We start from the raw sequence: 26,896 nt of genomic DNA, 5'->3' as shown, positions 1-26,896 counted from the left end.
GCCATCCACTCCTGGAGCTTCCCGTCCTATTCCAGGCAGATGGACAACAAAGAAACAAGCCAGACAGGGAACCTTGCAGAGGTGGCAGGCGCTAGAGAGGGACTGTTTTAGATGGGGCGCTCAGGGAAAGCCTTTCTGAGGAGGTGTTGTGAGCGGAGATCTGAACCATGAGGAATGAGCTATAGCATCAGTGGGAACAGCATCCTGGGCCGAGGGAACAGCAGGTACAGTGGCTCCAAGGCAGGACTGAACTTAGAGTGCTAGGAGAACAGATGAGAAGCTAGATGCTAGATGCTGAGTTGAGAGAACAGTGGCCTGTGACACCTGAAGGGAGAGGAGAAAATGGGACGGAAGAGGCAGATCCAGCCGGTTTCCAGCTGGGGCAGTGATGGTGCTGTTTACACAGGGAAATGACCATTGGGGGTGACCATGTGGCAGAGCTGAGAGGAAACGTCCTGTAAGGATAGGCCCCAAAGTCCTGCAGTGGGGATTTTGGAACCTTCTGCCTTGAGGTTCTTGGGGCAGAAGCCTGCCATTCTGCAGGAGCCAGGAAAAGCAGACCAGATGGACCGTGGCAGGGAGAAGCTCAGCAGAGTCCTGAAGGCAAGGGATCTTGAATCAGATGGACGTGTCCTTGGCAAATGGGAGAAGGGGTTTCATTGAAGAGGTGGAGGTGAAAGCCAGGCAGTAAGGGCTGAGCAGGAGCAGGGTGATGGAGTCTAAGAGTTAAACAAGTGTTTTCTAATCCTTGGTGGAGGAGAGTTGAGCATCCTTGGAGACCCTTGGGCCATCGAGGCCTTTTATACAGCTTGATAACTCCACCTCCTGTATGCCTCGGGTCAGGCCCTAGCTATGTGTTCTCATTGCCACCAGTGTTTCTCTGACAGAACTGCCTGAGTTGTAACCTTGAACTTACTGCGCTGACACCTAGCCTATGTCTGTCTCCTACCAGTGGGTGAGCTCCTGAAAGAGGGGCCTGGGTTTGCCCTCCTTGACAAATGCAGGCCACAGCCCAGGGCCTGTCAGGAGAGGCTGAGGACACCAGGTTGAAGGGGCACAGGCCTGGTGACAGACCCCAGAGGGAGCCGAGGCTGCTGGGGGGTGAACGTGCTGACCTTGAAGTGAGCTGGCTTGTGGGCTGAGTGTGCATCTCAGCAGGGGGTGGATGTGGCCCTCTACACAAATGTCCTGCCCGCCCCACAGGGGCAGCTGACCCCCACTCCCACCCCACCCAGCTGCGCACACCTCTCGACCTCCCACTCCATTTGTGCTGCTCTAATGGCAGCGCCCATGTTCTGGCTTAAGGGCAATGACGGTCTGCCTTGTCCATGTCCAGCTAGAGTCAGGCTCCAGCTGATTCTCCACACAGCGGCCGGGGTGCCCATCCCCACCCAGTGCCCCCCTCTGCAGTGGAGGTTCAGAAGAGGTCAGGGCTGGCCTCAGGGGCTGACCGTTGTCCCGCTGGACCAAGCAGGACAGCTGGTGTGTGTGGCCCCACACTGACCTGTGAGCCCTCCTCCAGGGCCTCCCTTGGGGTGGGGGCGGGGGGGCTCAGCAGCTTTAGCTTCCCTCCATTCATTAAGTCCGGTAAACTTCTTATTAATATACTTAAAGTTCGTTTTAAAGCACAGAGATAATTGATAATAAACCCCTAGTTAATGCCCTTGGTTTACTGTATATAATTTATATCCACTGATAGCGTCTCTCACTCCCAATTACCCATTTAGCTGTGGTGATAGCAGCGGTTCAATCAGACCGATACCAACTTTTATGCATTCCAGCCCAATAGCAATAAATACCCACACAGAGACTCGCGGGGCCCTTTTTTATTAAGATTTAAATATTCATGCAATATTAGTGATTTGTTAAGAGCTAATGACACCTTCAAGAGGCTCTAAATCTTCACCCAAAGAGGCCCTGGCCCTTCCCTCTCCCTTTGCCCCCATCTCTCCTTACTGTCCCCCTGCATATCAGAGAAATGAGCTGCTCTTCCACAGCCCGGGTGACATCACAGCATCACCCACGTTTCCATGGCGATGGCAGGCAGGTGAGGCAGAGGCCAAGGATGAAGGTCAGGCCCAGGGAGGGCGGAGGCTCCTGCTCCCTCCCCATCAGACCTGGGGGACACGGGACAAAGAGGCCTCTCCCAAGCTCCAGCCAAGCAGCGGCCTCCGCACTGCAGCCTTTTCCGAGCTGGCCTCCAGGAGCACCCCCCTTCCTCATTCTGGCATTAGTGTTGCCCCAGCGCCCACCCCTCCCCATATCCCTTCTACCCTCAGGCTTGTCTTCATCTGCCCATCCCTGTAGGGGCCCTGGGAGGGGTACATCAGTTTCTCTCTCCTCTGCTGCCCTTTCCCTCCTTGTTTTCATTTTAAAACGTCCCACCCATTGCATCAAGAACGAGAGGGTGTACAGGGACCTGGGGGTCTGGGATTCAAGAACCAGGGAGGGCAGTGGCTTGCCTCAGGCTGCACAGCAAGGCCAAGGCCACCTCTCTTCTCTCTGCTCCGTGTGTTCCCCCTCATCCCTCCTGCCGCCCCGCCCGGCCCCCACTTCCTCCAGCCCCCTCTCATCCACCTGCAAGACCTCAGAGCCCATTAAGGGCAGGAAAGATAATGAACAAACCAGGAAAACACGAAATCAATATCAGGAGAAAAAATATGGCTGCCATTAAGTGAAATAAACAAGCTGGTAATTATTTGGACAGCAGGTAATTAAAATGGGGTGAGGGCTCAGTACTGTCTTGTCCCAGGTATGATGGGCGTGGCCAAACACCCTCTTCCCAACTAGAAGGCCACAGCCAGGCCTGGGCTCCTGCCCTCCCAGATTTGTGGGGGTCATTGCAGGGGGTCTCCCCTGTGGAGTGCCTTTCTCCCCTCCCACCCTGCCTCCCCCCCACTCCCACACACACACCTGCCTACCTGTGTCTCTGTCTCCAGCAGCCTTCTCCTGGGTCAGGATCTGAGGCCCCGGCAAAGGCAGGCAAGGCAGGACAGCCCACAGCCTGCCCCCTTTCTCAAGCAGGGAACAGCTCTTTCTAAGACCCTCAGGTCTCAGCCCAGGGTGTAGCTTGTGCTGTCGATTAAATCCCAACCACCTGGGGTGATGGACAGATGGCCCCTCCAGCCTCTGCCCAGATGCCAGGGGACTTCCTTCTGGAGGCTGTGATGAAGAGGGGTCCTGGGGAGGAGAAAGGGTGATGGGATGCTGGCAAGGATGGCGAGAGTGGGGGAGGAGGAGGAGACCAGAGTCGTGTTGGAGGGGGACTCCCCACTTCGCCCGGCTGTGTATGACCCCGATCCTTAGCTTTGTAGTCAGAGGAGACCTTGGACATTGTCCAGTCTGGCTTTGGCTTGCCAACTTGTTTGGCCCACGCAGTGTCTAAATGTTTAAATTAGTTGACATCATTTTAAACAGGAAGTTTCACATAAAAATGGATTTCCAGCTTCTCCTGAAAGGAAAGTATCTGGCACCTCTTGGCTGGCCTGCCTCTGGTGGCAGCAGTTGGCGGGGCTGAGCTGACCCTTCGGACAGGCACTTTACTCTCTACCGTTCCAGCCCCACCAGCCCCAAGGCAGCTGAGTTTGCCACCCTGACTTTCCTGAGGCCCAGAGAGGACAGTGTCTTGCCCAAGGCCACACATCCAGGTAGAGGCAGAGTGGGTAAGGACTGGAGACCCAGTCCCCTGATGCCCAAGTGGGGTCTCTTCCCCTGTCCCTCAGGGAGTATGTGCCGTGGGCCAGTTGCTGACGGGGCAGAAAGGACACAATGCCCACTCCAGGGCTTGCAAAGACTCGGGGGAGCACTTCAACTCAACCATAGTCCCTGACGCCCAACTTACCAGTCCCTGAGTTGGACACTGCTGAGAAGAGGTGGCTGGAGCCTGCTGCATGCACTTGAGGGTGCACAGTCTGATGGAGGAGGCAGCCCCCCACCCCCCAACCAGCCTACATCTGTCAGCCACAGAGCCAGAGGAGCATGTGAAGAGGAACCAGGGAGGGCATCTGGAGGAGGTGACACCTTGAATTATGAATAAACAGGACTGGGGGCCATTGGGAGTGGGCAGGGTACCCTGCAGGTGCAGGGAAAAGTTAGGGTGAGGGGCCCATTGTGCAGGAAGAGGGGATTAGTGGATGCACCGAGCTGGCTGCAAGCTGTGGGTAGGTGTCCAGGGATAAGGCTGCTGAGTTGAGTTTGGGGGTGTGGGGGTGTGGGGAGCTGACCTTTACCCTGCAGTCATTGGAAACCCTTGCAGGGGTTTGAAGTGTGGGATCAGATTTTTCTTTCCAGAAATAGCCTGTGGTGGCATAGTTGACAATGGCACTGAAGCCAGCAGGTGGTCACAGGAAGGCACGTTGGTAGTGCAGGGGGAGGGTTGAGTGATGGGGGGCTGAGTGACGTGGGTAGCCATGAAATGAGAGAGGAGGGGGTGGGTAGGAGAGGCATGGGGGCGCTGGGCTGCAGGAGTGTGTGGCTGGGGAGCCAGGAGGCTGTGAGACTCCCCTTGAGGCTCCTGGGGGGCATGGCCCTGCTGACAGAGCAAACTGAGGTTTCGAGGAGCTGCTGAGCCCAAGTTGGGGTGGCAGTTGTGAGGTTCTAGGGAACGTCCAGAGACAGAGAAAGTGCCAGGATGGAGCTCAGCAGAGAGGAGAGCTGAGGCCCTGGTTGGGGAGCCATAGCAGGAGGCTGGCATGGGGGAGGGGCAGGGGGCAAGGAAGCAAGGTTCCCCAGGAGAGGGAAGCGCACAGCCAGGTGGCTGCATGGACGAGGAGCAGAGGAGGAGCTGCTGCCTGTGGGTGCTGGATCTGCACCTGGATTTCCTGTCAGAGAAGGTGTCCAGGAGGGGCCAGCTGCTGAGAATCAGGTCACAGGGTGACTGGTGACCAGGAGCTGCTGGGTCACCATCCTGGTAAGGGCATCAGCTGTCCCAGCCAAATTTAGCCTGGAGGACAGTGGGCAGTGGTGGCATGCCAGTGTGTGTGTAAGGGGCTTGATGTGTGTGCCCAGAAATGGTGAGCTTGATTCTGGGATGCTGTGTGCCCAGGGCTTGCCGGGTGGGGCTGTGGCCACTGGACACTCCGTGGGGCGGAGACTGGAGTCCATCTCGGGCGCAGGTGTGTGGCCTGTGGCTCGCACAGCACCTGGCTCGTTGTGTCCATCACATATTGGCTGACCGCCTGTGCCCTGGTTAGGAGCCTGGGGGTCCTGGAGCCAGCCTGCCTGGGTAGGAATCCAGCCCTCACTGCTTACTCCACCTCTCCATGCCTCCGTTTCATTTTCCAGAAGTTGGAAACTTAAAATAGTTCTTTGGCTCCTAGAATGGTCATGAGAGTTAAGTAAGACAATCCATGTAACATTAGATGGTGGTGAGTGCCATGAGGAAAACATACTATGTGCGTGCGTGTGTGAGCATGTGCACACGAGCACGTGTGTGAGAACCCCTGTGGGTGTGCATGGGTGGGCAGTGTCTCCCAATGGCAGGTCACTGTGTGGCCTCCCTCTTGTCTCTGGCTTCGTCCCAGGGCCACAACTGCCTGCTTTGTGCCTGCCAGGCTGAGCCAGGTTGGGGACCAGTGCAGCCGCTCCTGGACCACACCCGGCTCCGGCTCTGGCCAGGCTCCCATTAAACCAGTGAGATATGAAATGCCTCCATATCTGGGACAGGGTCTTTAATTAAATTAATTGCCAGCAACAGTGTAAAAATGCTGATGGGTCATAAACGGCAAGTTGGCAATGCCATTCATCATCCCCGATGACTTGCTGGGGACTGGGGTGGGGGAGGGCATGCTGCCCTGAGGCCACTGGCAGCTCTGCAGCCCCCAGGGCCTCGGGTGGGGGGGCCAGCCTTGGGAGAGGGGAATGGAGATGGGGCGGGGAGCACTTGGTCTCAGGGGTGCGTGTGTGGAACAGTCATACTGTCTTATTTAGCTTATATGTCTACCTGGTGAAGGACATGAATGGAAATGGGGGTGTGTGCCTGGGGACCTGGTAGGGTGGGGCGCAGCCTCCAGCTTGCTGGCCAGTCTGAGTTACCTTTGCTCCACTGGCAAGCTGGGAAATCTGGCCCAGCCTGGCCACTGATGGCTGTATGCCCTTGAGCAAGTCCTCCCCCTCTCTGAGCCCAGTTTCCTCATTAGGAAGACAGGAGGTCCACCGCCTGCAGGGACTGGTGCCAGGAGACCTTCTATGTCTCTTTCAGCTGGGCTGCCCGGACTCAGAGCCTAGTGGTGGTGAATGAGCTGGGCCTGGCCCACCGGCTACCTCTGCCAGGTGAAAGGTGGAAGAGACCTACCGTCCTCTCTCTCTCTCTCTCTCTCTCTCTCTCTCTCTCTCTCTCTCTCTCTCTCACACACACACACACACACACACACACACACACACACACACCAGAAACACCACAGCAGCATACACTGCACCAGCAGAAGAGCCCAAAGCAGGAGAAAGCCTTCCTTCCCCAGTTCTCCGTGGGCTGTGCGACCACATAATTACCTTGGATTCCATTCTATTTAATTGCAGCTTATTAAATTCTAACCAGCCAATTATCAGCCACAATTATAGCTTAATTCAGGGACACAATAGCTATTTTATCGTTTGTTAATCAAATGCTTATTTAGGCCTCAGCTTTATTAACTATTTCTCTGGCCTGAAGTAAGGCCCTGGGGCAGGAAGGGGCCCTGGGAGGGCGTTCCTGGGGCCTGCCCCATCACAGCACTCACCCCCAGGCATCCCAGCAATTTTGAAGTCTCTGGTGGGCTTGGGGGCTCTGAGCGATGGCAGAGGTACGACACTGGGTGTGGGCTCTGGGCACAGAGCGGGAAGACCCGCATTTGTTCATTCGTGCTTCCGGTGCATGTTTACCAAACACCTGCTTGGTGCCAGCCCCTGTGCCGGGTTCTGGACTACAGCAGTGAAGACAAGTGTGGTCCCCATTGCTGTGACCCATTTCAGGGGAAGGGGACACAGACAGGAACAAGACGGCTTCAGATGGTGGTGAGTGCTATCAGGAAAACAGACAGGAAAGGGGAGGGGCCGCGGCCGTCACGGGGAGCCTCTGCCGGGAGGCAGCGTTGGAGTGGAGCCAGAGCGGAGGGATTAGAAGGGATTAGCGTCCCTGAAGAGCAGGGGGCAGTGGGAAGAGCAGGTGCAAAGGCCCAGGACTGGGATCGGCGGGAGGGTTGGAGAAACGGGGTCAGGGAGTAAATGGAGTGAGCAGAGGGCGGTGGGGTGGGCAGGCCAGACACTGATCTAGGAGACACCCAGACCCCTGCCTATCCTGTGCCCCCTCTGCCCTCTGTGACCGTGTGACCTTAGGCAAGTCCTGAGCTTCATGGTCCTCGTCTGCAAATTGAGGGCTGGCCAAAGGCTCCTGAGTGCAGTGCGGTCTGTGCACCGGTGGCAGCAGAGGTGCCCAGCCATGCACCCCGCTCAGTGTGACGGTCTTCTGAGCTGGTGAGGTGGCACCTTCTCCACACACACCCCCGCCCTCTATGTCCTTAGCAGGTTAGCCTGTATGCATGTCTTCCTCGTGGTCCCTGTGTCTGTCCTTGTGACAGGGTGGACCCCTGGAGCCCGCCGGGGAAGAGGGTGACTTAGGGAGGTGGCTGCTGCTTCTGGCACTTTCACAGACACATTACCATGGAAACCAGAGGGCTGTACACGCATGTGTGTGAGCACAGGTCAGGAGAGCAGTCCTCCTTTCATAGGGACACCATGAGGGGCCGTCACCCCCACCCGGTCACCTGCACCTGCTGCACACCCCTGGGCTGGAGAGACTGCAGGCATCCTCTTGTGCCCTGAACACCCTCTGGGGCAGAAGAGCCTGGACGCAGACCCGCCCCTGCCCTCCAGGAAGCCCTTGCTGTTGGGAGCAACAGGCAGGGCGACAGATGACTAAGGGATAGACCAAAGGGGAGAAGAAAGGGGGTAGGAGGGGCGGGCACCTCGAGACCCTGGGCAGGGAGCAGTCCTGACCCACCGGGTCCTGGTGCAGGGTGCGCCCCACATGAGGAAACTGAGGCTTGAGAAGCAGGGTCCTGCATGGAGCTGCTGGCAGGCAGGGCACAGGGTTTTGTGTTGATTTGGAAGAATTCACCAAGCTTGCTCAGGCCCATGGCATCCTGCTGTCACCTCCAGGCAGGTCCATGAGTTGCCTCCTGGGACCTCAGGGTTCTTTGTGTGGCCCCCAAATCTGTCATCTCGGGGCCTCCCACCTACCGTTCCTTCACTCCCCAGGCCCCCACAGCTGTCTGTCTGTCTGTCTGACAGCAAGCAGGGATTCCGTCTCTGCTCCTCAGAGCCCCTGAGTGACGCTCCCTCATTATAGACTGTCCTGAGCTTAAAAAATAACCCATGAAGCCATCTCAGACCACCGGTGCAGGAGAACGGGAATCCCTACTCCCCCACCTGTCTCATCCCTGCAGCCCCACCGGCTCCTGCACATCAGCCTCTGCTTCCCGAGTCCAGCACTGGCTTCTGAAATTGACTGGTTGACTGGTTGGTTGGTTGGTTGATTGATTGATTGATTGATTGGAAGATGAGCAGAGCTAGCTCCCAGCCAGATCTGAATGTGTGTCCTCCACTTCCATCCTCCCTTCTGGGCTCTGGGCTTGGATGGGATAATGCTGTTCAACATTCATTCAACAAACATTCGCTGGGCACTCACTGTGTCAGACCCTGGCCAGTCTATAGGGATGCGTGAAGGGTGGGGGGCGTCACCATTCAGTCCCTGCCCTCAAGGTGCTGACAGATGCAGAAACGGTGACAATATGATGGGTGAGGTGCTGAGGCAAGTTCGATCAGGGCTTGTGAGAGCTCAGGGGAGGTGTGGCCAGCTCTGTCTGGGCGTCAGGAGGGCTCCCTGGGAAAGGGGTGTTTGAGCAGGACTTGAAGGGCGAGTAGAAGTCACCCAGGCAGATATGGCCCGAATGGGGTGGGAGTGGGCATTTTCTGCAGAAAAGCCAGTGCTGTTAGCTGAAGGGGGAGGGGTCAGAGCTGGGAACAGCATGTCCACAGCCCTTGAGGAGTTGCAAACAGTCAAGAGGCCTCCCCACAGGGCGCACATGGAGGGGGTCCTAGAGGCAAGGCCAGCAGCCGCTCAGGGCCTCCAACACGAGGTGAAGGTCACAGGGCGCTGGCCTCTGGCGTTCTGCTCTCCCTGCCTGGGCCCCACGCGGATCAAACGCACACCTGCCACGGCCGGCTGGAGCCAGGCGCCCGGCTGAGGGGGTTCCGTGCTGCACAAGCAGCCGGGAAAGGGTCAGGCTGTTCTGGTCTGGAAGACGGAGGCTGCTGGGCCTCCAGCCCCCTCCCCCACCGCATGTCAAATCCAGAACATTCTCAGGGAAGTGGAATAAGTAGGGGCTTGCCGCCCCTCCGCCAGCATGGGCTGTTAGGAGGAGGAGGAGCAGGTGGCGGGCAGGAGCTGGGCATGGCTGCTCCGAGAAGCAGTGGTGTGACACCCTGCCCCCAGCCTGCCTACCCGCTCCCAGGGACTGAGTGCTCACTCAGTAAATACAAGTTCATTAATAGCTTGATTAATCACACCTCATATTTTCATGGTGCCTTTAAAAATAAAACATTCGAAAGCACTTTCACACCTACCCTGGGCCGCAGAGTTACACGGGGAGGTCTTATCATCCCAGACTGCAGGTGAGAAAGGGGGGCTCAACCTCAGAGCAGTGACATGTTGGGGTGTGGCAGGGCAGCCTCGCGTGCAGAGCCCTCTCCCTGCCCGTGACTCTGCCTGTGGGCAGCTCTGCACCCCCTCGGGGTCTCCCTACAGAACAAGAGTAAAAGGACCACTCGTAGGCAGATCTTCTGGAGTTCAAGGGAGAAGAAGGGGTGGTCATTCAGTCACTCAGCAAACACTCCATCAGTATCCAGGCCAGACCTGGGTTCCCACTCTGCGCGGAGGCAATGTGCAAATAAATCCACCCTAGTCCTGAATGGGGTGTGTACCCTGGAGGGAGGTTTGGGGGACAGGGCGGGCACTTGGGCAGGTAACAAAGAGTGTAGGTCCAGGAAAGCCTCCTGGAGGAGGTGACACATTTGCCGAAACTTGAAGGCAAGTGGAAGTTCCCAGGTGAATCACGTGAGGCAGGCCCACATGGTCCACTCCACTGGTCTCTTATCCTCTCTTGGCCCCCAGCCTCCCTACACACATGGACACACACACACACACACACACACACACACACACACACACACACACACGGTCTTCCCAGGGCCAGCAATGGATCCTAAGATCCTGACCAGGATCGTTGCTCCCACCCTGAATAGAGCAGCCAGAGCAGGGGTGCCAATGCCCTCCTGAGACAGGTGGGGGCCAGCAGACTAGCCCTGGGGCTCACTAGAAGTGGGGTTCCCCCTTCGGGGCCTGAGCCATCCACACAGCCCCGTCTGCAATTCCTGGTGACCAAGAGCCCATCAGGACCGCTAGTGAGTGAAGGAGATCTTCCATCTGAAATCCGGGGGGCGCTGGGCCACGTCCGTGAGGGCGGGAAAGCCTTGGCCGGTGTGGTGGCCGGAGCCTCTGGAGAGCTGGGGTGGGGCTCGGGAAGTGGCGGGGCCTGAAGAGCCAGCGGGCCCTGCCCCTGCCTCCTGCAGCCCTGGTGCATCTGCCCTGGCAGAGCATTTCTTCCACGTTTGTCACCCCAGCAGCCCCGAAAGGAGCGGCGACAGGCACCCCACTCCAAGTCTCCAGTCCCTAGCGTGGGCCCAGGCAGCCTTGCATTGGGTGGCAAGGACCAGGGTTGGACAGTGTGGTGGTGGGGATGGAGGCCTCAGCCACTCACTTGCTTCTCCTGTGGTGGGAGCTACTGGGCCAGTGAGGACCGGCCCAGGGCAGAGAGGGCGGAACAGTACGTGTGGTTTCCTGGGAGAGTGAGGCGGGGACCCCTCTCTCCAGAGTAGTGACCATGGAGTTGGGCCCTGAGGAGAAGGGAGGAAGGTGCTGGCAGAGGAGGAAGGAAGGGCGTTGCAGACAGAAGACCATGGGCAGAGACCTGGAGGAGGAGGCAGTGCCTAGGAGGGGTCAGTGGTGTTCCCACACAGGAGATTTGACGGAGCCAGGACAGAAGGCTCAGAGACACCAGCCAAAGGCCCTGGCACCATTCTGAAATGCCCATGGAAGCCAAGCAGATGACAGACATAGAAGCAAGGCAGGACAACAGAGAGCGGCGGGGACTGAGGTGAACGGGAGCGTTGGCCCTGTTGAAAGGATCACAGGTCACTTGGCAGTGAGCAGGCGCCGCTGGTGTAGTCTCTGATAGACAAGCACAGGATTCCTGCCAAAGAGAAGCACTCACCCTAGCGGCCTGCACCGTGGAGGGGAGAGACCTCAGGCTCACACTGGGCCTTCGTTCAGACGAGGGGCCTAACCGGACAGGGAGGCGTCAGGCAGGTTGCAGGTGAAGGTCACACAGGGGGCTCAGGGGCCAGAGGGGAAGGCAGTTCTGCCGCCCAGGCAGCTTCTGTAGCCCCTAGAGGACACCCAGCGGGGCCTGAATTCACCCCCACCCATGGCGGTGGAGTGTCCTTGCTGGAGGGCATAGCTGTAACCTAGAAGGTGCCCCTTGGGTTCTACCCAATAAAAGTCCCCCCACTGGGGTGGGGAGGGGCGGTCACACCAGTGTGGCATGACGGAGGCCCTGGAGAAGTGAGCTATGTCCCTTATTGGTCACAGTACATTTATTTTTCATTAGCAGTTAAATGTAGACATGAGGGATTGTGCTGGGTTCAGCAGGCGGCTGACGTGAGCAGTGCTTGGCGCCGTGATCGATGGGGAGGCCAGAGGGCCACGCACCCACTCCCCGCCCACACCCCCAGCCAGGACCCCTGCCCACCCACCCCCAGCCAGTGGACAGGCACAGGCCATCACGTTGAGTCTCTGCAAGGTGAGGTCCCCGGCAGGCCCTGCCACTGGGGGCTCCCACCCGTTCTAGAGCCTGTGACCCCTGTCCCTGAGCCTCCTGCAGGCCCTGCTTGGGAGTGGGCTGAGGTCCTGTGGCTTCCCCAATAAATGTCCGGAGAGGCCCCACTCCTAATCCATATCAGAAGCTCACCATCCAATTCATTCTCTAGACCTTGCAGCCGGAGCCGGATGCAGCCTACCCTGGCCTAGCCTGCTGCCTGGGTCAGGGACTTGCAAGTGGCTGCTGAGTGACAGTGAAAAGCAAACGTAATAACAAAAGGGGCACGAGGCTGCTCCAAGACATTTTTTGAGTCCAGGGCCGGAGCTGGGGTGTCTGGGGACTCCCCTCGGTCCTCAGAGTCCCCATTTGTAAGATATCTAAATGACTTCTCTCTGCCCGCATCTCCGCCGCCCCCATCTTGAGGGCAAGGCACCTGCCAGCTCTTGCCTCAGTTTCCTCATCAGCCCGCACCCCTGAATAGCTTGCTGTGCGGGTTCCTGAGCTGAGGGAGATGAACTTGGCCATCATCCGTGCAAAACCCCTGGGTATTGGCTACAGCCAACATTTACTGAGCACACGCTGAGTGCTTGCTTTTTTTTTTTTTTTTTTTTCCCCATTTCATCCTCAGAACCTAAGAATTGGGTACTATCTCCCTGTCCTTCAGGTGAGGAAAGAGGCTAGAGGGTTGGGGGCTTTCCTGAAGTCACACCAGGTTTCTCAGCCTCTCGGCAGGCATTCCCAGCTCACCCGCCTGGCCCAGGATGCCTATAGGACCAAGCGCAGATCCCCGCCCCCAAATCACAGTCTTGGAGGGAGGGGGCCAACGCCCACCTTAGAAAGAGAGGGTCCCTGTGCAGGCAGGAGAGAAGGGCCACAAGGACGCTCCCTGGAGGGTGGGCCCAAGCACCAGGCGACAGGCATCCCCGCTAGAAGCCCTCTGTGAGTTTGGGGCTGCCTGTGGGAGGGCAGTGGAGCCAGGAGGCTGACCTGGTGAGGCTCCAGGCTCCACCACGGGCAGACCGGCCTCCATCGCACAGATGGCAAAACGGCAACTCGCCCAAGGTCACCACAGCAGGGAACAGAATCGGCAGAGGCCCATGTGGACTGTGAGTGTGTGCTGGTGGGGACATCACTGCAGGCCTGAGCGGCCCGGCCGGCCGGTGGGGGGGGGGGCAGCTGTGTGTGGAGGCTGAGGGTGCCCCCACTCCCCCAACCCCCACCCTCTCAGGGGTCCTGCTGGTTTAGCAGCCTGTCACACTGCTGTGGGGTTTACCTCTGCCAAAGCCTCAGAGCCAATTACCTGTGTAATTAGCAACAAATGACTTGTGGGATGGTTGTGGTTTTCAGTTAAAATTAGAAGGAAACCCATATTCAGGTCTCCTTGAAGGATGGGACGTGGCCCAGGCCCCTCAGGCTCCCAGACACGCTCTCCTGGCTCCCATCCTGTCCCGGGCCACCTGCAGCCTGGGCCACCGCACCTGCCCTCCCCGGGGCCTCTCCTGTAAGCTGTGCCACCTCCCCTCCTTCATTCACTTGGTATGTTCTGAGCACCTACTGTGTGAGGGGCCAGGAATGGGGATCAACCCTGAAGCAACCCGGAGGCAGCCAGGGCAGCAGAGGAGGGGACTCCTACCCTGCTGGGGTCCCCTCCCTCCCTCCCTCCCTCCAGCTCTCCCCTGGGCCCCCACCCCCACCCCAGGGTAGAGGGTTGCCTTGCCAGATCCCAGAACTCCTGCCAGCGTGGAAACGAGCCTGACTACTGTCACCCTTGTCTCATTCCTTTTCTCCACCGTCTTCAGCTGGGGTGTGTGGCTGCTCTTCCCGCAGGTTACAGAGGGGACACCGAGGCGGGCGGGGGGACATTTAGCATCTGGGCTGGTAGTGGCAACCTGCCTTCCTCCTCCCTCAGCCCCAGCAGCTGGCTTCCCGTGGCCTGGCCCTGCCCCTGAATGGGCAGGGAACCCCCAGAGGACCCCGAAAGCCCAGCAGAGGCCTGGTTCACCTTCCGCCTTTGCCCTGCTGCAGGTGCCCAGCAGAATGCCACGGTGGCCAACCCGGTGCCCGGCACCAACCCAGACCTGCTCCCCAACTTCCTGGTGGAGCCCGAGGATGTGTACATCGTCAAGAACAAGCCAGTGCTGCTGGTGTGCAAGGCCGTGCCCGCCACGCAGATCTTCTTCAAGTGCAACGGGGAGTGGGTGCGCCAGGTGGACCACGTGATTGAGCGCAGCACGGATGGGAGCAGCGGTGAGGCGGGGTGGGCGGCGGGCGGGCTGCGGGAAGGGGAGGCCCGCTGCAGCCTGCGAGCAGGAGGCCAGGGTGTACACGGGACTCCACTCCGAGGGCTTCTGCACGTACACCAGTGCCCGTCCTGGGAGTTCACCCCCAGACCTCACAGCCTGGTGGGGAGTAATAGGGAAGACGCTGAAAATGCCCTGGAGCCATGGAGGAGTGGGTCCCCACCGCTGTGTCAGCCCAAGGCTGCCTGGGTAGCTGTGCCAGCAAAGAAAGGGGGTTTGGAGGGGGTGGATCCCAAATTATTGAAGAACTCAGGGACCTAACACTGTGGTTATTTAATGTTTGCATTCGTTCGTTTATTCATCCTTTACACATTCTCTGCGCACGCTCTCTGTACTGCGGACACGGACCCGCAGGGAGGGGGGCAGCATGGTGGCCTCGCAGTGAGGCCCAGGGGCTGTGGCAGCGGAGGAGAGCAGGACCGAGGCTGCCTGGGGCGGTGACGTGGAAAAGGAGGGGATAGAACTGGTCAGGGAGAGAAAAGGGAAGGGTGTCCCAGGCAGGGGCCCCAGCACAACAAAGGCTTGGAGGCAGATGGGCAGTGTGCAAGCCGGGGGTCAGCAGGAAATGTGTGGGGTGCGCACAGGGGGCAGCGGTGTCATCCAGTAGCCTCACCCATTCGGCTCTGGCAGGAGGCCACAGTCCCATGGGATTTCCAGCTGCCATTAACATGGACAGAGCTATGGGTGACACTTGGGGGCCAGTGCGGGGGGGCGGGTCGGCGGGCGCTGAAGGGAGGGGCAGATCCAGAGATGCTGAGGAGAGAGAGCCAGTGGACTTGGCTGAGCCGTGGAGAGAGGGGTTCCAGGGCCGGAAGCAGACCGGAGAAGTGCCCCTCTGTAGGAGACCTGCTCTTCCCCCAGGTTACAGAGGGGACACTGAGTGGTGGGGGGGGGACCTCACACCCTGCCTCCAGCCTGGCCTTAGGGTGCCGGTGGGCAATGAGCAGGCCGGCGGCGCTGACCACAGCCTCTCCTGCTCACTCACTCACCCAGTGAAGCGCCTCTCCCCTCCCTTTGCCGTGGTGCTTCGTGGAGCACTCAGGCTGAGTCCTGAGCCCCTTCCCCCAGACAGCACACATTCCCTGTGGGTATGGCCACCAGTGTGAGGTCAGAGCGGCAGAGCAGCCGGGGACAGGAGGCTGTGCCCAGGATAATTCACGCTGATGCCCAGGCAGGCAGGGGACCGCGGGCCCATAGAGGTGACCCCGCTCCAGGCAGGAGCCGCTGGGTGACCCAGGAAGGATCCCAGAAAAGAGTACCATCCAAGCTTCATCTTAGGACCAACCTGGAGCCAGCATTTCCCAGGCCAAGGACCAGAAGTGCTGGTGTGAGAATGGCGGGCTGGCGGTGGGGACAGATTGGGGCGGGAGAAGTGGGCTGTGGCTAGACTGGCACTGTGGGAAGTTGGTGCCGGGCCGAGGCAGGCTGGAGGGGGGCAATTCCTGCCCAGAGGACAGGAAGCTCTCACAATACTCTGCCCGGGTTTAGGATGAGTGTGATTCAGTCATCAGAACCAGCCTGTCAGATAGAGATGGGATGGAGGCCTTGGCTCTGACTCCTACGGGCCCCAAAAGGGCTCTAACCAGGCATCTGGCCCACAGAACTCACCCCCCATTCTCCCAGGGTCAGCGGGGGCTGGTCTTCTTCCCTGCAAGCATCGGCACCCCCACCCCCAGCGATTCCTGCCCAGGCCTTTGAGCCCAGCAATGCCCCAGCCTAAGGGCGCCTGCTGCTGGCAGCTTTCTTCCTTCAGTCCTCGGGCGTTAACTGAGCACCTGCTCTGTGCTGGGCCTGGATTGGGTGCTAGGAAGTCAGCCTCCATGGGAGGGGGTGGAGAAGATCGGTGATCTCTGTGGCCCAAGAGAGTCCCTGGCGCCATCAGCACCTCCCAGAGCCAGAGCCTCTACTCACATTACCCGGCAGCGGTGCCAGAACCCTCCTGCCCACGTGGCAGCTTTAGGGCTCACATTGTCCCCGTGGGAGAGTCTGCCTTTCTAGGGCAAGTCCCCTCCCTCCCTGAGCCTCAGTTTCCTCATCTGTAAATGGGGATGAGGAGGGCCGCTTGCACGCTGGAGAGGGAAGCCATGCGATCTCATACACCCAGTCAGAGCCCAGCTTCAGGCCTTCCCTCCCCACCCCATGCCCAGGGCCTGTGCGGCTTTTTGCGTGAGTCCTCCCACTGCTGTGGCGGGTCCCCCAGGGAAAGGACAGGTGAGGAGGAGGAAGCCACCGCCAGAGACCTGCCTTTCTTCGGCCTTGAGGGTCTGTCCTAGAACCCCTGGAAGGCCCCAGGCAGCCCCTGCTGCTCCCAGCCTCCCCCTCTTTGTCTCCTGCTATCACGAGGTCTGGAATCCATGGCTTAGCTGAGACCCAGGCCCAGCACACATGCTGAGGGCCCCCAGCCCACAGCCCACAACAGACTCTGCTGGCCTTCCTCCTTCCAGCCAGCCAGAGCAGCAGAGCTCCTGGGGACAGGTCCCACCCCTAACCCCCAGGACCCTCACCTGCCCTGAGCATCTGACCTCAGGTCTTCCATGGCCAGCGCATCTGAATTTTTATTGGTCTTGTTGATTTCTCAACGCAGAGCCATTGAGTGCTTTGAAGCTCAGAGATAGGCTTCCCTTACTTGCCCACAAACACATGCCATGGCACCATGCAGGCCACAGAGCAGACCCTGACCCAGAACATTCTGTGCTCAGGCAGGTAGGGCAGTGATCAGAGGTCAGCCCATTCCTGTGTGGGACTGAGGTGGCTGGGCGGACACCCCAGGAGAGAGCACCCTGTTCCCCCCTCACTTGCCCACATTCCCAATTCAGGAGACCAGGAAAATGGACCAAAGCTGGAAAACCCTCAACCCAACCCTGCTGATGCTGGAAAAGCCTGAAATGTTTGAAGCCAAGAGTTGGAGTCCCGTCTGGGGGTGTAAACTTTATTGTTACATAAATTGATTGGTTATTAGACACAGATTGGTGAGAACCTGAGCCCAAACTTGGCCTCAGAGTCCCCACCCCCACCCTGCCAATCCTCTACTTCCCATAAATACTCAGCCCACACTCCCCCAGGTCTCCCCACGTGCCCCCTGCTCACACCCCACACGCTCCTGGGCCCCGTCCCTCCCCAAGGCTGGCATCTGCTCACAGTTACCAGGCAGGTGCAGACAGCCGTGCCCAGAAACTGCTCCCAGGATCCAGGCTGCTCCCTGATTTGCAGGGACATAGGCACAGCCCCTCACCTCATGGTCAGGGCAGAGTCTGAGTCTCCCCTGGGGCCCAGCACCCTCCTGGAGCTTGTGGGGTTCCAGGGCGCTGCCTGGAAGTGGGACATGGAGGACAAACTTGGCCCTCGTTTACGGCAGCAGGAAGGAGCCGAGGAGGTGGCAGGACAGGAGTGGGAGGAGGCAGGGAGAAAGAAATAGGCACGCTTAAATTTAGTGCTGTTCTCCCAGGCTGACTTGCGGGTGGTGCATGAGCTCCCCCACCCCATACAGGCTGGAGTGGCCCGCCCCTAGACCTGTCTGCCCAGAGAGAAAAACTCCCCAGTTCAGAATGTTCTGGAGGTCTGCGCCCCTGAGTGTGTGCATGGCTTCTACTGAGATGCTTCAAGACTCGGTGTGCTTGAAAGGTGGCTGGGGCCCAGAGCCCCCCGTACACAGACCCTGTGAGAGCCCCTCTGTTCTCAGCCCTCACCACACCCCCCAGAGAACCCCAGAGAATGACCTCAGGCAGAGGTGACACCAGTCCCCCAATCTCCTGTGAGAACTAGCCAGAGGCAGGGCGAGGGATAGGGACCGAGGTGGGAGCTGCGGGCTCGTGAGGAGGGTGTGGGCAGGGGTCAGGGAGCCACGGGTAGAGAAATTAAGAGAGAAAACAGCCTCCCTGCTCAGCTGGACGGCCGCTCCTCCTGCAATGCGGCCCTAATTGAATTTCTCTGTTAACAATGGAAACACATTGCTGCCCGGCCTCTCTCCCTCTTTCTGATAAGCCGCTGACCCAAGGGAAATTGGGGTCAGAAGGAGGAGAAATTGGAAACAAACGGTCTTTGCTCACTCCTGGGACATTGGTTTTGGCCCAGCGCCAGGAGGCTGAGGGCTGCTGTCCCCTCTTCTGGGTCCTCAGAAGGTCTGGGCCCTCCTCGTACCCCCACTCCCTGGGTCCCAGCGTGGCCGAGGACAGGGGCCTGCGTCCATTCTTGAGAGAGGTCCTCTAGCTCAGCTGGTGCAGAGCAGGTCCCGACACCCATCCCAGGCAGCCTCCCCCTGTGGGCCACCCCCTCACCCTTGCGGACACTTCTCCCTATGGCCTGGGTCCTCCCAGCCCACCCAGGGTGACTACAGGACACCCTCAACATGCTTTGGATTCAGATAGCCATGAGCCTGTTTCATCGCCCATAGTGGGAGCAGTGCGGTCCAGGGCTCGGATGGGATGGATGGGATGTGTGGAAGATAACAGCCAGCATGTGGGAGTTGCTTGCTAAGCCCAGGGGTCTATTATCATACTAGGCAATGGGTGCAATTATACTGTTAATAGCTGCTATTATGTTATCACATGTCAGGATCCACCTGCTAACCCCCAGGGAGCTGAGCCAGATCCTTCCTCACCCTTTTACCCACAAAGCCCTCGGGCTGGCCAGTCTGCCACACCCCTTCTTCCTGGGGTCCTGGGAGGCCAGCCCCAGCTGCCAGAAGCCCTGTTAGGGGCATTTCTGTAAGTGACTCCGGGAGACAGGCCCCTGGGGAATGGAGTACAAAGAATGGAAACGCTAAGAACCTACTCCTAGCTTCCAGGGCATACACGCTGAGCTCCCGTGGGTCCCCAGAGTTCCCTCCAGGTTGAGAGTTGCGCCGCTGTCTGCTCTGGCCTGGAACAGGGAGGTCAGTGTGGCCCTGGGCCCTGGCTACCCACACCTCCCGTCCCCAGGCCTGCCTGCCATGGAGGTCCGCATCAACGTCTCGAGGCAGCAGGTGGAGAAGGTGTTCGGGCTGGAGGAGTACTGGTGCCAGTGTGTGGCCTGGAGCTCCTCAGGCACCACCAAGAGCCAGAAGGCCTACATCCGAATAGCCTGTGAGTCCCGGGCCCTGCCCTCCGGTGGGGGTGGCCCCAGGGTGTCACCGGGGAGGGGTCCTGTCAGAAAGCCTCAGGTCCTGCCTTGTTGGGAGGAAGAGCCACCCCATAACCACTGGGCACTCGGCACCTCCTTCTGCCAATTGTCATGGCTCCTGTGGGACCGGGGACAGCGGGCCAGGCTGACGGGCACGAGGCGCCCAGGCTGGAGGACACTCTTGTTCTTCCAGATTTGCGCAAGAACTTCGAGCAGGAGCCGCTGGCCAAGGAGGTGTCCCTGGAGCAGGGTATCGTGTTGCCCTGCCGCCCGCCGGAGGGCATCCCCCCGGCAGAGGTGAGGGGACTCCCAAGCTCAGGTCCTGCCTGCCCAGCCCCCAGGCTGACCCCCAGGGACTGCCCTCACTCGGGGCTGTGCAGTGGTGTGGCTCCCTTCCCCAGGTGGAGTGGCTCCGGAATGAGGACCTGGTGGACCCGTCCCTGGACCCCAACGTGTACATCACCCGGGAGCACAGCCTGGTGGTGCGACAGGCACGCCTGGCCGACACGGCCAACTACACCTGCGTGGCCAAGAACATCGTCGCGCGACGCCGCAGCGCCTCCGCTGCTGTCATCGTCTATGGTGGGCCCCGGCACTGGCGGGGGGAGGGAGAGGCCCGGAAGCTGTCCTCGGGGTGGCACTGTGACTGGCCCCCCAGGGAGGCAGGGCCAGGCGGGCCAGGCCGTGGGCTGACTGGGAAGGGCAGGGGCCTTACTGTGCCCATCGGGGAGCCGAAGGGTGTGTCTGGGTGAAGGTGCGGGGTGGGCCGGTCACCTGTAGTCACACCATCCCTTGGCTGACTTGTGGGCAGGGAGCACTGTGCAGGAGATGAGGGTTCAGAGGGAGACTAGGAAGGTGGCCGTGGGCAGGAAGTAGTGTTCTGGGCACCCCCAGGAGCAGGCAGAGGGAGGGGATGCAGGAGTTGCCCCTCTGAAGGCTGGGGTCCGCGCTGGAGGGGCCTGGGAGCTACACGTGAGGACTGGCTGCCCTAGTGTCCACAGCACCTGCTGGTGGAAGGAAGGGGCAGTTGGCACAGTGTGGCCTCCCCTCCGGGGCTTCCCCTCCGGCCCCCCTGCCCTGGTCCCTGGGCCAGCATGTCTGAGGAAGCCCCCGCTCCCTGACCCCAGTCCTTCTCTGTCCGGCCAGTGAACGGTGGGTGGTCGACGTGGACCGAGTGGTCCGTCTGCAGCACCAGCTGTGGGCGCGGCTGGCAGAAACGGAGCCGGAGCTGCACCAACCCGGCGCCTCTCAACGGGGGCGCCTTCTGTGAGGGGCAGAATGTCCAGAAAACAGCCTGCGCCACCCTGTGCCCAGGTACCAGCAGCTGCCGCCTCCTGCATCGCTCCTCACCTCGCCATCTCCGTGCCCTGGCTCCATCACACCCACCAGCCTGCCCCCCATGGCTCCATCCCACCCGCCCGCACGCAGGGCCAGGCTCAGTCCAAGGCCAGGATGGGGTTCAGTGTGATGGAGGCAGGGCTCGGTCCATGTCCGGCTCAGTCTCGGCAGAGGGTCTGAGCCCCAGAGTCTCAGGTACAGTCAGGACAGGTGCAGTCAGTGGGGCAAGGGCAGGGCTCAGCCGGGGGCGCCCACACGGCCCCAGGGCCACAGCGGCCCCCTGGTGAGGGTAGAGCCAAACAGGCAGGTGTCATTGCGCCTCCCATCATTAGCATGTGTCATCCAGGCCAGCTGGGCACCAGAGGGTGTGCAGGGTGGGCCTCCCTGGCCCTGGCCTTGCACCCAGAGCCTGAGCTGGCTCCCCAGGCTGACAGCGTCATCTCCTCTCCCTGTGTCTGTCTCCCCTAGTGGACGGCAGCTGGAGCCCGTGGAGCAAGTGGTCGGCCTGTGGGCTTGACTGCACCCACTGGCGGAGCCGCGAGTGCTCTGACCCAGCACCCCGCAACGGAGGCGAGGAGTGCCGGGGTGCTGACCTGGACACCCGAAACTGCACCAGCGACCTCTGCGTGCACAGTGAGTCCTCTGCCCTGGGAGTCCTCTTGAGTTTGCCAGGTCTGGCCCTGCCCAGCTCCAGGGAGGTGGTGGCTCAGGGATTTAGTCCCCTGCCACAAGCTGCACCCCCTCTCCAAAGCTCAGGACCCTTGGGGACTCCCCTCATAAACAGCCACACGTGTGCCCCTGCACACCCCAGTACATCCCTCGTCTCCCCCAAAACATGCACACTTTTGAGCTTTTACTGTGCACATGCCCCCCTCCCCCTCTCCTGAAGCTTCACCTCCTCCCTGTCCCCCAAGTGCACAGGCAAGTCCATTGGGGACACCAGGCCTGTGAGGCCTGTTAATTACAAGGCCATAACTAACAATTAAAGATCTCTGTTGGATTTTTTCTCTAGAACACACCCTCCCCCATTCTTTCAATTAAAAACCTAATTATCTGTGTCAATTCCTTTCTGATGGACATTTCTTCCATTATGCAAAGCCCTTCTAAAATCAATACGGCTTCCTCTGGGCAGTCAATCACCCTTCCCAGCCGCGCCCCAGTCCTGGAGAGGCAGGCGAGGAGAAGAGCCCTGGCAGGGACCAGATGGGCAAACCCCCCAGGAAGCAGATCCCATGCTCTGGGGGGCGGGGGGGGGGTTCCAGGAGCTCCCCACGGCTTCAGCTGCCCTGGGCCCCAGGAGAGGGGGTTCAGTCCAGCAGCCCCATCCAAGGCCGTCTGGGGAAGTGTCTCTTCTGGGGATCAGCAGCGTCCGCCTGAATCGAGCCTGTGAGGGGTGTGATTTGCTCCGTGACACACGAGGTGGTGGCAGATGCTGGGCGGGGATGCATGCATGCTGACTCCCTGCTCCCGCGCCAGCGTCCGCTGCCCAATAGTGCTGATGCCCAAGGAGTGGGAACCGCTGACCTCTCCCTCCCCACCTCCTGCAGCTGCTTCTGGGCCAGAGGACGTGGCCCTCTACGTGGGCCTCGTCGCCGTGGCCGTGTGTCTCCTCCTGCTGCTGCTCGTCCTCATCCTCGTTTATTGCCGTAAGAAGGAGGGGCTGGACTCAGATGTGGCCGACTCCTCCATCCTCACCTCCGGCTTCCAGCCCGTCAGCATCAAGCCCAGCAAAGCAGGTGTGGTGCCTCTGCCCCCAGCTCCCGCCCTGGGCCCCATGCCAGGGGCCACCGGGCCGGGCCACCCTCAGTGCCACTCCCTGAGTCTGCCTTTATCCTGCAGACAATCCCCATCTGCTCACCATCCAGCCAGACCTCAGCACCACCACCACCACCTACCAGGGCAGCCTGTGTCCCCGGCAGGATGGGCCCAGCCCCAAGTTCCAGCTAACCAATGGGCACCTGCTCAGCCCGCTGAGTGGCGGCCGCCACACGCTGCACCACAGCTCGCCCACCTCGGAGGCCGAGGACTTTGTCTCCCGCCTGTCCACCCAGAACTACTTCCGCTCCCTGCCGCGAGGCATCAGCAACATGGCCTATGGGACTTTCAACTTCCTAGGGGGCCGGCTGATGATCCCTCATACAGGTGGGAAGGGCCCCAAAGTGCTCGGGGAGCTCTAAGAGGCAAGACTAGCATCCGTGTCCCTCCTATGCCACTCAGCCTCACCCCAAATGCAGAGCCAGGCCAACAAGGAAAGGAGGTTGAGTCTGGGAGACAACCCAGGTGTGGCTGACAGTGGGGCTGACACTGAGGCCGTGGCCAGAGCTGTCTCCCTCCTGTGGCCTGGGGCACAGGACTTCTGTCCCTTCGTGTACACCGCCAGTCGACATGTGCCGGCTCCAGGAGGGCCCTGGGCTCCGAGGTGGGACAGGTGAAGAAATAGCAGAAGACAAGCGCCCGGACAGGGGGCTCCCTCCACCCACCACCTCACAGAACCCCTCTGCCAGGGTCTCTGAGACACCTCGATAAAAAATCCACAGACCTTCTCCATGGGCATCTTTCAAAGGAGCTTCATACCTCTGGTGTGGTTGGCCACTCCCACCCTGAAATTCTCTCTTCCCTCGGCTTAGGTGACCTCACATAGCCCTGGGTTTCTGGTCCCTTTTCAGCTGCTCCGGGTGCCTGTTCCCAAACGTAGGTGTTCTTCAGAGCTCCCTCCTGGCACCCTCTCCCACTCCATGGCTCTAATCGCCATGTCTGTGCAAGATCACTCCCACTCCTAATCCCCAGCCACAGTTCTCCTGGGCGACAGAATCCTACACCCAGCTGCCTGCTGGGCAGCTCCATCTGGAAGTCTCACATTCTTGTGGCCAAAACAGCACCGTCTCCCACCCTCCCCCACAACCTCCTGCTTCCCGGCTTTCCCCACCTCAGGGACAGCACAGTCGAGTCAGAAACTGGAGGTCACCTTGACCTCCTGCTCTTCTTCACTTGCACCCTCATCTCTACCCCAGCTTCAGTCACACACCCATCTCATCATTCTTCCTCCTCAAATGTTCCTGCACCCCACTGCTCCTCGTCTTCCCGCTGCCTCTCCTGGCCCTGACCACCACGCCTACCTGCCATCGGGTCACAGCTCCAGGCATTCGCCCAGTGCAGCCACACTTCGCCATGTCCCCCTCCTTTCCATGGCTTCCCAATGCCCCCTGCAAAGCCCACGTGACAAAGCCACAGTGGCCCCTTCCCTGCTGGCCAACTGTGGTGGCCTCTTTCCTCCTGAGGAAGCTTCTGCACATGGCGGCCACGGTGGGCTCCAGCACCCCACGATCCCTCTCCCCCCGCACCAGGCCTTGGCCTGGCAGCTCTCCCTCTCTGTGCTTCTTGTCTCTGCCATAGGGATGAGGTGAGGTGGTCCGTGCCAAGCTCTGAGGAAGGGGCAGGCACACATGGGTGTTCAGTGGGGTGTCACCATTGTGGGGTGTCTGCCCCCGCACCCAGGACTCCACTGCCATCCATCTTGTTCACCCCACTGGCTGGGTGCTTCTTGAGAGCAGGGCCCGTGGTTTTGCCTCACCTTCCTGAGTACCTGTCCTGGGAATGCAGGTGTGTTCACACTCAGCCTCTGGGACTGTCACCAACGCCGGGAGCCAGTCCCAGGAGGCAGCGCGGGCCGGTGAAGGGAGCAGTAGCTGTGAGCACTCCACCACTGGCTCCCCTCTCCTGGTCTCGGTCCCTGGGAAATGGTGACAGTCCAGCGGCACAGCCAGTCGCCCACTCTGGAGAGCATGCCTGTGTCTTCAGATTTGGTGGGACAGAGCCATAGGATTGTTCTCCCTCTTCTAATACCGAGGCTCCCTGTCCTAAAGGGGCAGGAAGGTGGGGCACGACCACCCCTCGCCATCCCCAGAGCAACTTCCCAGCCCCTACTGCCTCCCCTGGAACCACCCCTCCCTCAGCAGGCGCTTTCTGATGCTGCCCCTGCAAGACGCTGGGGCAGGGGCGACTCAGCCAGACAGCAGGACACATGTGCATTGGCTCCCAGGCCCAGGAGGGCTATCAAAGCGGGCAAGGTTGTTCAAGGCCCCGGCCCCACCTGTAGTGGGCCACTGTCCAAGTCATGCATGGTGGCAGAGAGCTGCCATCCCCAGAGGCGGCCAGGGCCCATGGAGGTGGGGGGGTCGTGAGCAGGGGAGGAGGGCGGGGCACCCAGACAGAGGCAGCTCCAGGCAGTGGTCCCAGAACAGCGAGTAGGCACCTCAGGCTGGGCTGGAGATGCTGCTGGGAAGGCAGTTGGGGCCAGAGGTGAAAGACCTTACATGCCAGGCCAGGGAGCTCGACTTCATCTCGTAGGAGTAAAGGGAAGGCTTTAAGCAGGGCAAGGGGAGGTGGGTACCGCATACCTGGCACCTTTTGTCTCAGTGTTTTCTGTGCCCAGGCTGACGGCATGCTTTGCCACCCGAGTGTCTTTGAGCAGCTCTCTTGGGGTCGCTGTGATTCCGCTTCGTGCTGTGTGGATAGTGGAGCAGTGCCTGTGGCACCTCTGTCCCCAGGCCAGGCTGGCACCGATCAGTCCTCCAAGGGAGACTCATAGAGGGGCTGGCAGTGTGCGGTGTCTCTGCAGCCTGGTAAGCCCGGCCCTCCTCCCGCTCTGTCACAGGGATCAGCCTCCTCATCCCCCCAGATGCCATACCCCGCGGGAAGATCTACGAGATCTACCTCACGCTGCACAAGCCGGAGGACGTGAGGTGTGGGCGTGGGCCCTGCCGCTGAGGCTGGGTGGGTCCCCCGGCCTGCAGTCACCAGGAAGCCACCTGCCCAACCACTGCTGGGCCTTGTCTGGTCTGGCCTGAGGGGGATCCGGGGAAGAGCTGCCCCTAAGCTCAAACCAGCTCTGCTCCTGACCCCAGGGGCCACTGCCCTGCCCCGTCCCACCCAGTCCAGGGTGGTCCATTGATGCCTTTCCCTCCCCACCTGTTTTTCCCCACTTGAGGTTGCCCCTAGCCGGCTGTCAGACCCTGCTGAGTCCCATCGTTAGCTGCGGGCCCCCCGGAGTCCTGCTCACCCGGCCTGTCATCCTTGCTATGGACCATTGCGGGGAGCCTAGCCCTGAGAGCTGGAGCCTGCGCCTCAAGAAGCAGTCCTGCGAGGGCAGCTGGGAGGTGAGCCCCACTGCCCACCCAAGGGAGCCAACACAGGCCTCCGAGTGGAGCCCGGCTTCCCACCTGGCCCTTGAGCCAGGTCCCTGTCCCCAGTCTCTGGCCACCCCTCAGAGCTGCATTTGTCATGAGTTTGACCCATCGGGCCCTACCCGCAGGACGTGTTGCACCTGGGTGAGGAGGCGCCCTCCCACCTCTACTACTGCCAGCTGGAGGCTGGCACCTGCTACATCTTCACCGAGCAGCTGGGCCGCTTTGCCCTCGTGGGAGAGGCCCTCAGTGTGGCCGCTGCCAAGCGCCTCAAGCTGCTGCTGTTTGCCCCCGTGGCCTGCACCTCCCTAGAGTACAACATCCGAGTCTACTGCCTACAGGACACCCGAGATGCACTCAAGGTACTGCCCAGCCCCACCCTGTGCACCTGGCCCTGAGGGCTGAGGTACAGGGGGCTCTCCCAGCCCCCAGGCTCAGCTGACCACCTGTGGCACTGCAGGAGGTGGTGCAGCTGGAGAAGCAGCTGGGTGGACAGCTGATCCAGGAACCTCGTGTCCTGCACTTGAAGGACAGTTACCACAACCTGCGCCTGTCTATCCACGACGTGCCCAGCTCCCTGTGGAAGAGCAAGCTCCTCGTCAGCTACCAGGTGAGGGCGCTCAAGGTGCCTGGAGCCGGGCCCACCAGCCACAGGCACCCCTGACACTGCCCCTCTTCTTCCCCCCCCCTCAGGAGATCCCCTTTTATCACATCTGGAATGGCACACAGCAGTACCTGCACTGCACCTTCACCTTGGAGCGTGTCAGCCCCAGCACCAGCGACCTGGCCTGCAAGGTGTGGGTGTGGCAGGTGGAGGGTGACGGGCAGAGCTTCAACATCAACTTCAACATCACCAAGGTGGGCAGGAAGGGTATCAGCACTGCCATAATGTGTGCCACACCCCCAGGCCCGCCCTGACACCTCCTCCTAGAAACCAGAAACCGCTTGGCCTCTTCCTCCGAGTCTCCAGGGAGAGGTGCAGGTGAAGTAGACAGATGCAGACAGGTGCAGTGGGACTGACTTGGGAAGGGACTGACGAGGATGTGGGAGCAGCAGGAAGGAGAGG

At 60.3% G+C, this 26,896-nt stretch overlaps 1 protein-coding gene across 1 annotated transcript in view; it reads left to right on the top strand.

Moving 5' to 3' along the window:
- The window catches only part of UNC5A (unc-5 netrin receptor A), a 56,060-nt gene that overhangs the window by 28,063 nt on the left and 1,101 nt on the right, over window positions 1-26,896 (top strand). The window contains exons 2-13 of the mRNA XM_008142898.3: window positions 13,938-14,159; window positions 19,129-19,272; window positions 19,503-19,606; window positions 19,711-19,891; window positions 21,116-21,280; window positions 22,195-22,383; window positions 22,487-22,789; window positions 25,302-25,389; window positions 25,635-25,803; window positions 25,959-26,192; window positions 26,291-26,440; window positions 26,524-26,688. Of these exons, the coding sequence (XP_008141120.1) occupies window positions 13,938-14,159; window positions 19,129-19,272; window positions 19,503-19,606; window positions 19,711-19,891; window positions 21,116-21,280; window positions 22,195-22,383; window positions 22,487-22,789; window positions 25,302-25,389; window positions 25,635-25,803; window positions 25,959-26,192; window positions 26,291-26,440; window positions 26,524-26,688 (2,114 nt within the window). The remainder of the gene's footprint in view (window positions 1-13,937; window positions 14,160-19,128; window positions 19,273-19,502; window positions 19,607-19,710; window positions 19,892-21,115; window positions 21,281-22,194; window positions 22,384-22,486; window positions 22,790-25,301; window positions 25,390-25,634; window positions 25,804-25,958; window positions 26,193-26,290; window positions 26,441-26,523; window positions 26,689-26,896) is intronic.

This window comes from Eptesicus fuscus, chromosome 6 (genome assembly GCF_027574615.1).
Source record: "Eptesicus fuscus isolate TK198812 chromosome 6, DD_ASM_mEF_20220401, whole genome shotgun sequence".
In the NCBI taxonomy this organism is placed as follows: domain Eukaryota; kingdom Metazoa; phylum Chordata; class Mammalia; order Chiroptera; family Vespertilionidae; genus Eptesicus; species Eptesicus fuscus.
This window is presented reverse-complemented; position numbering and strand designations above follow the sequence as displayed.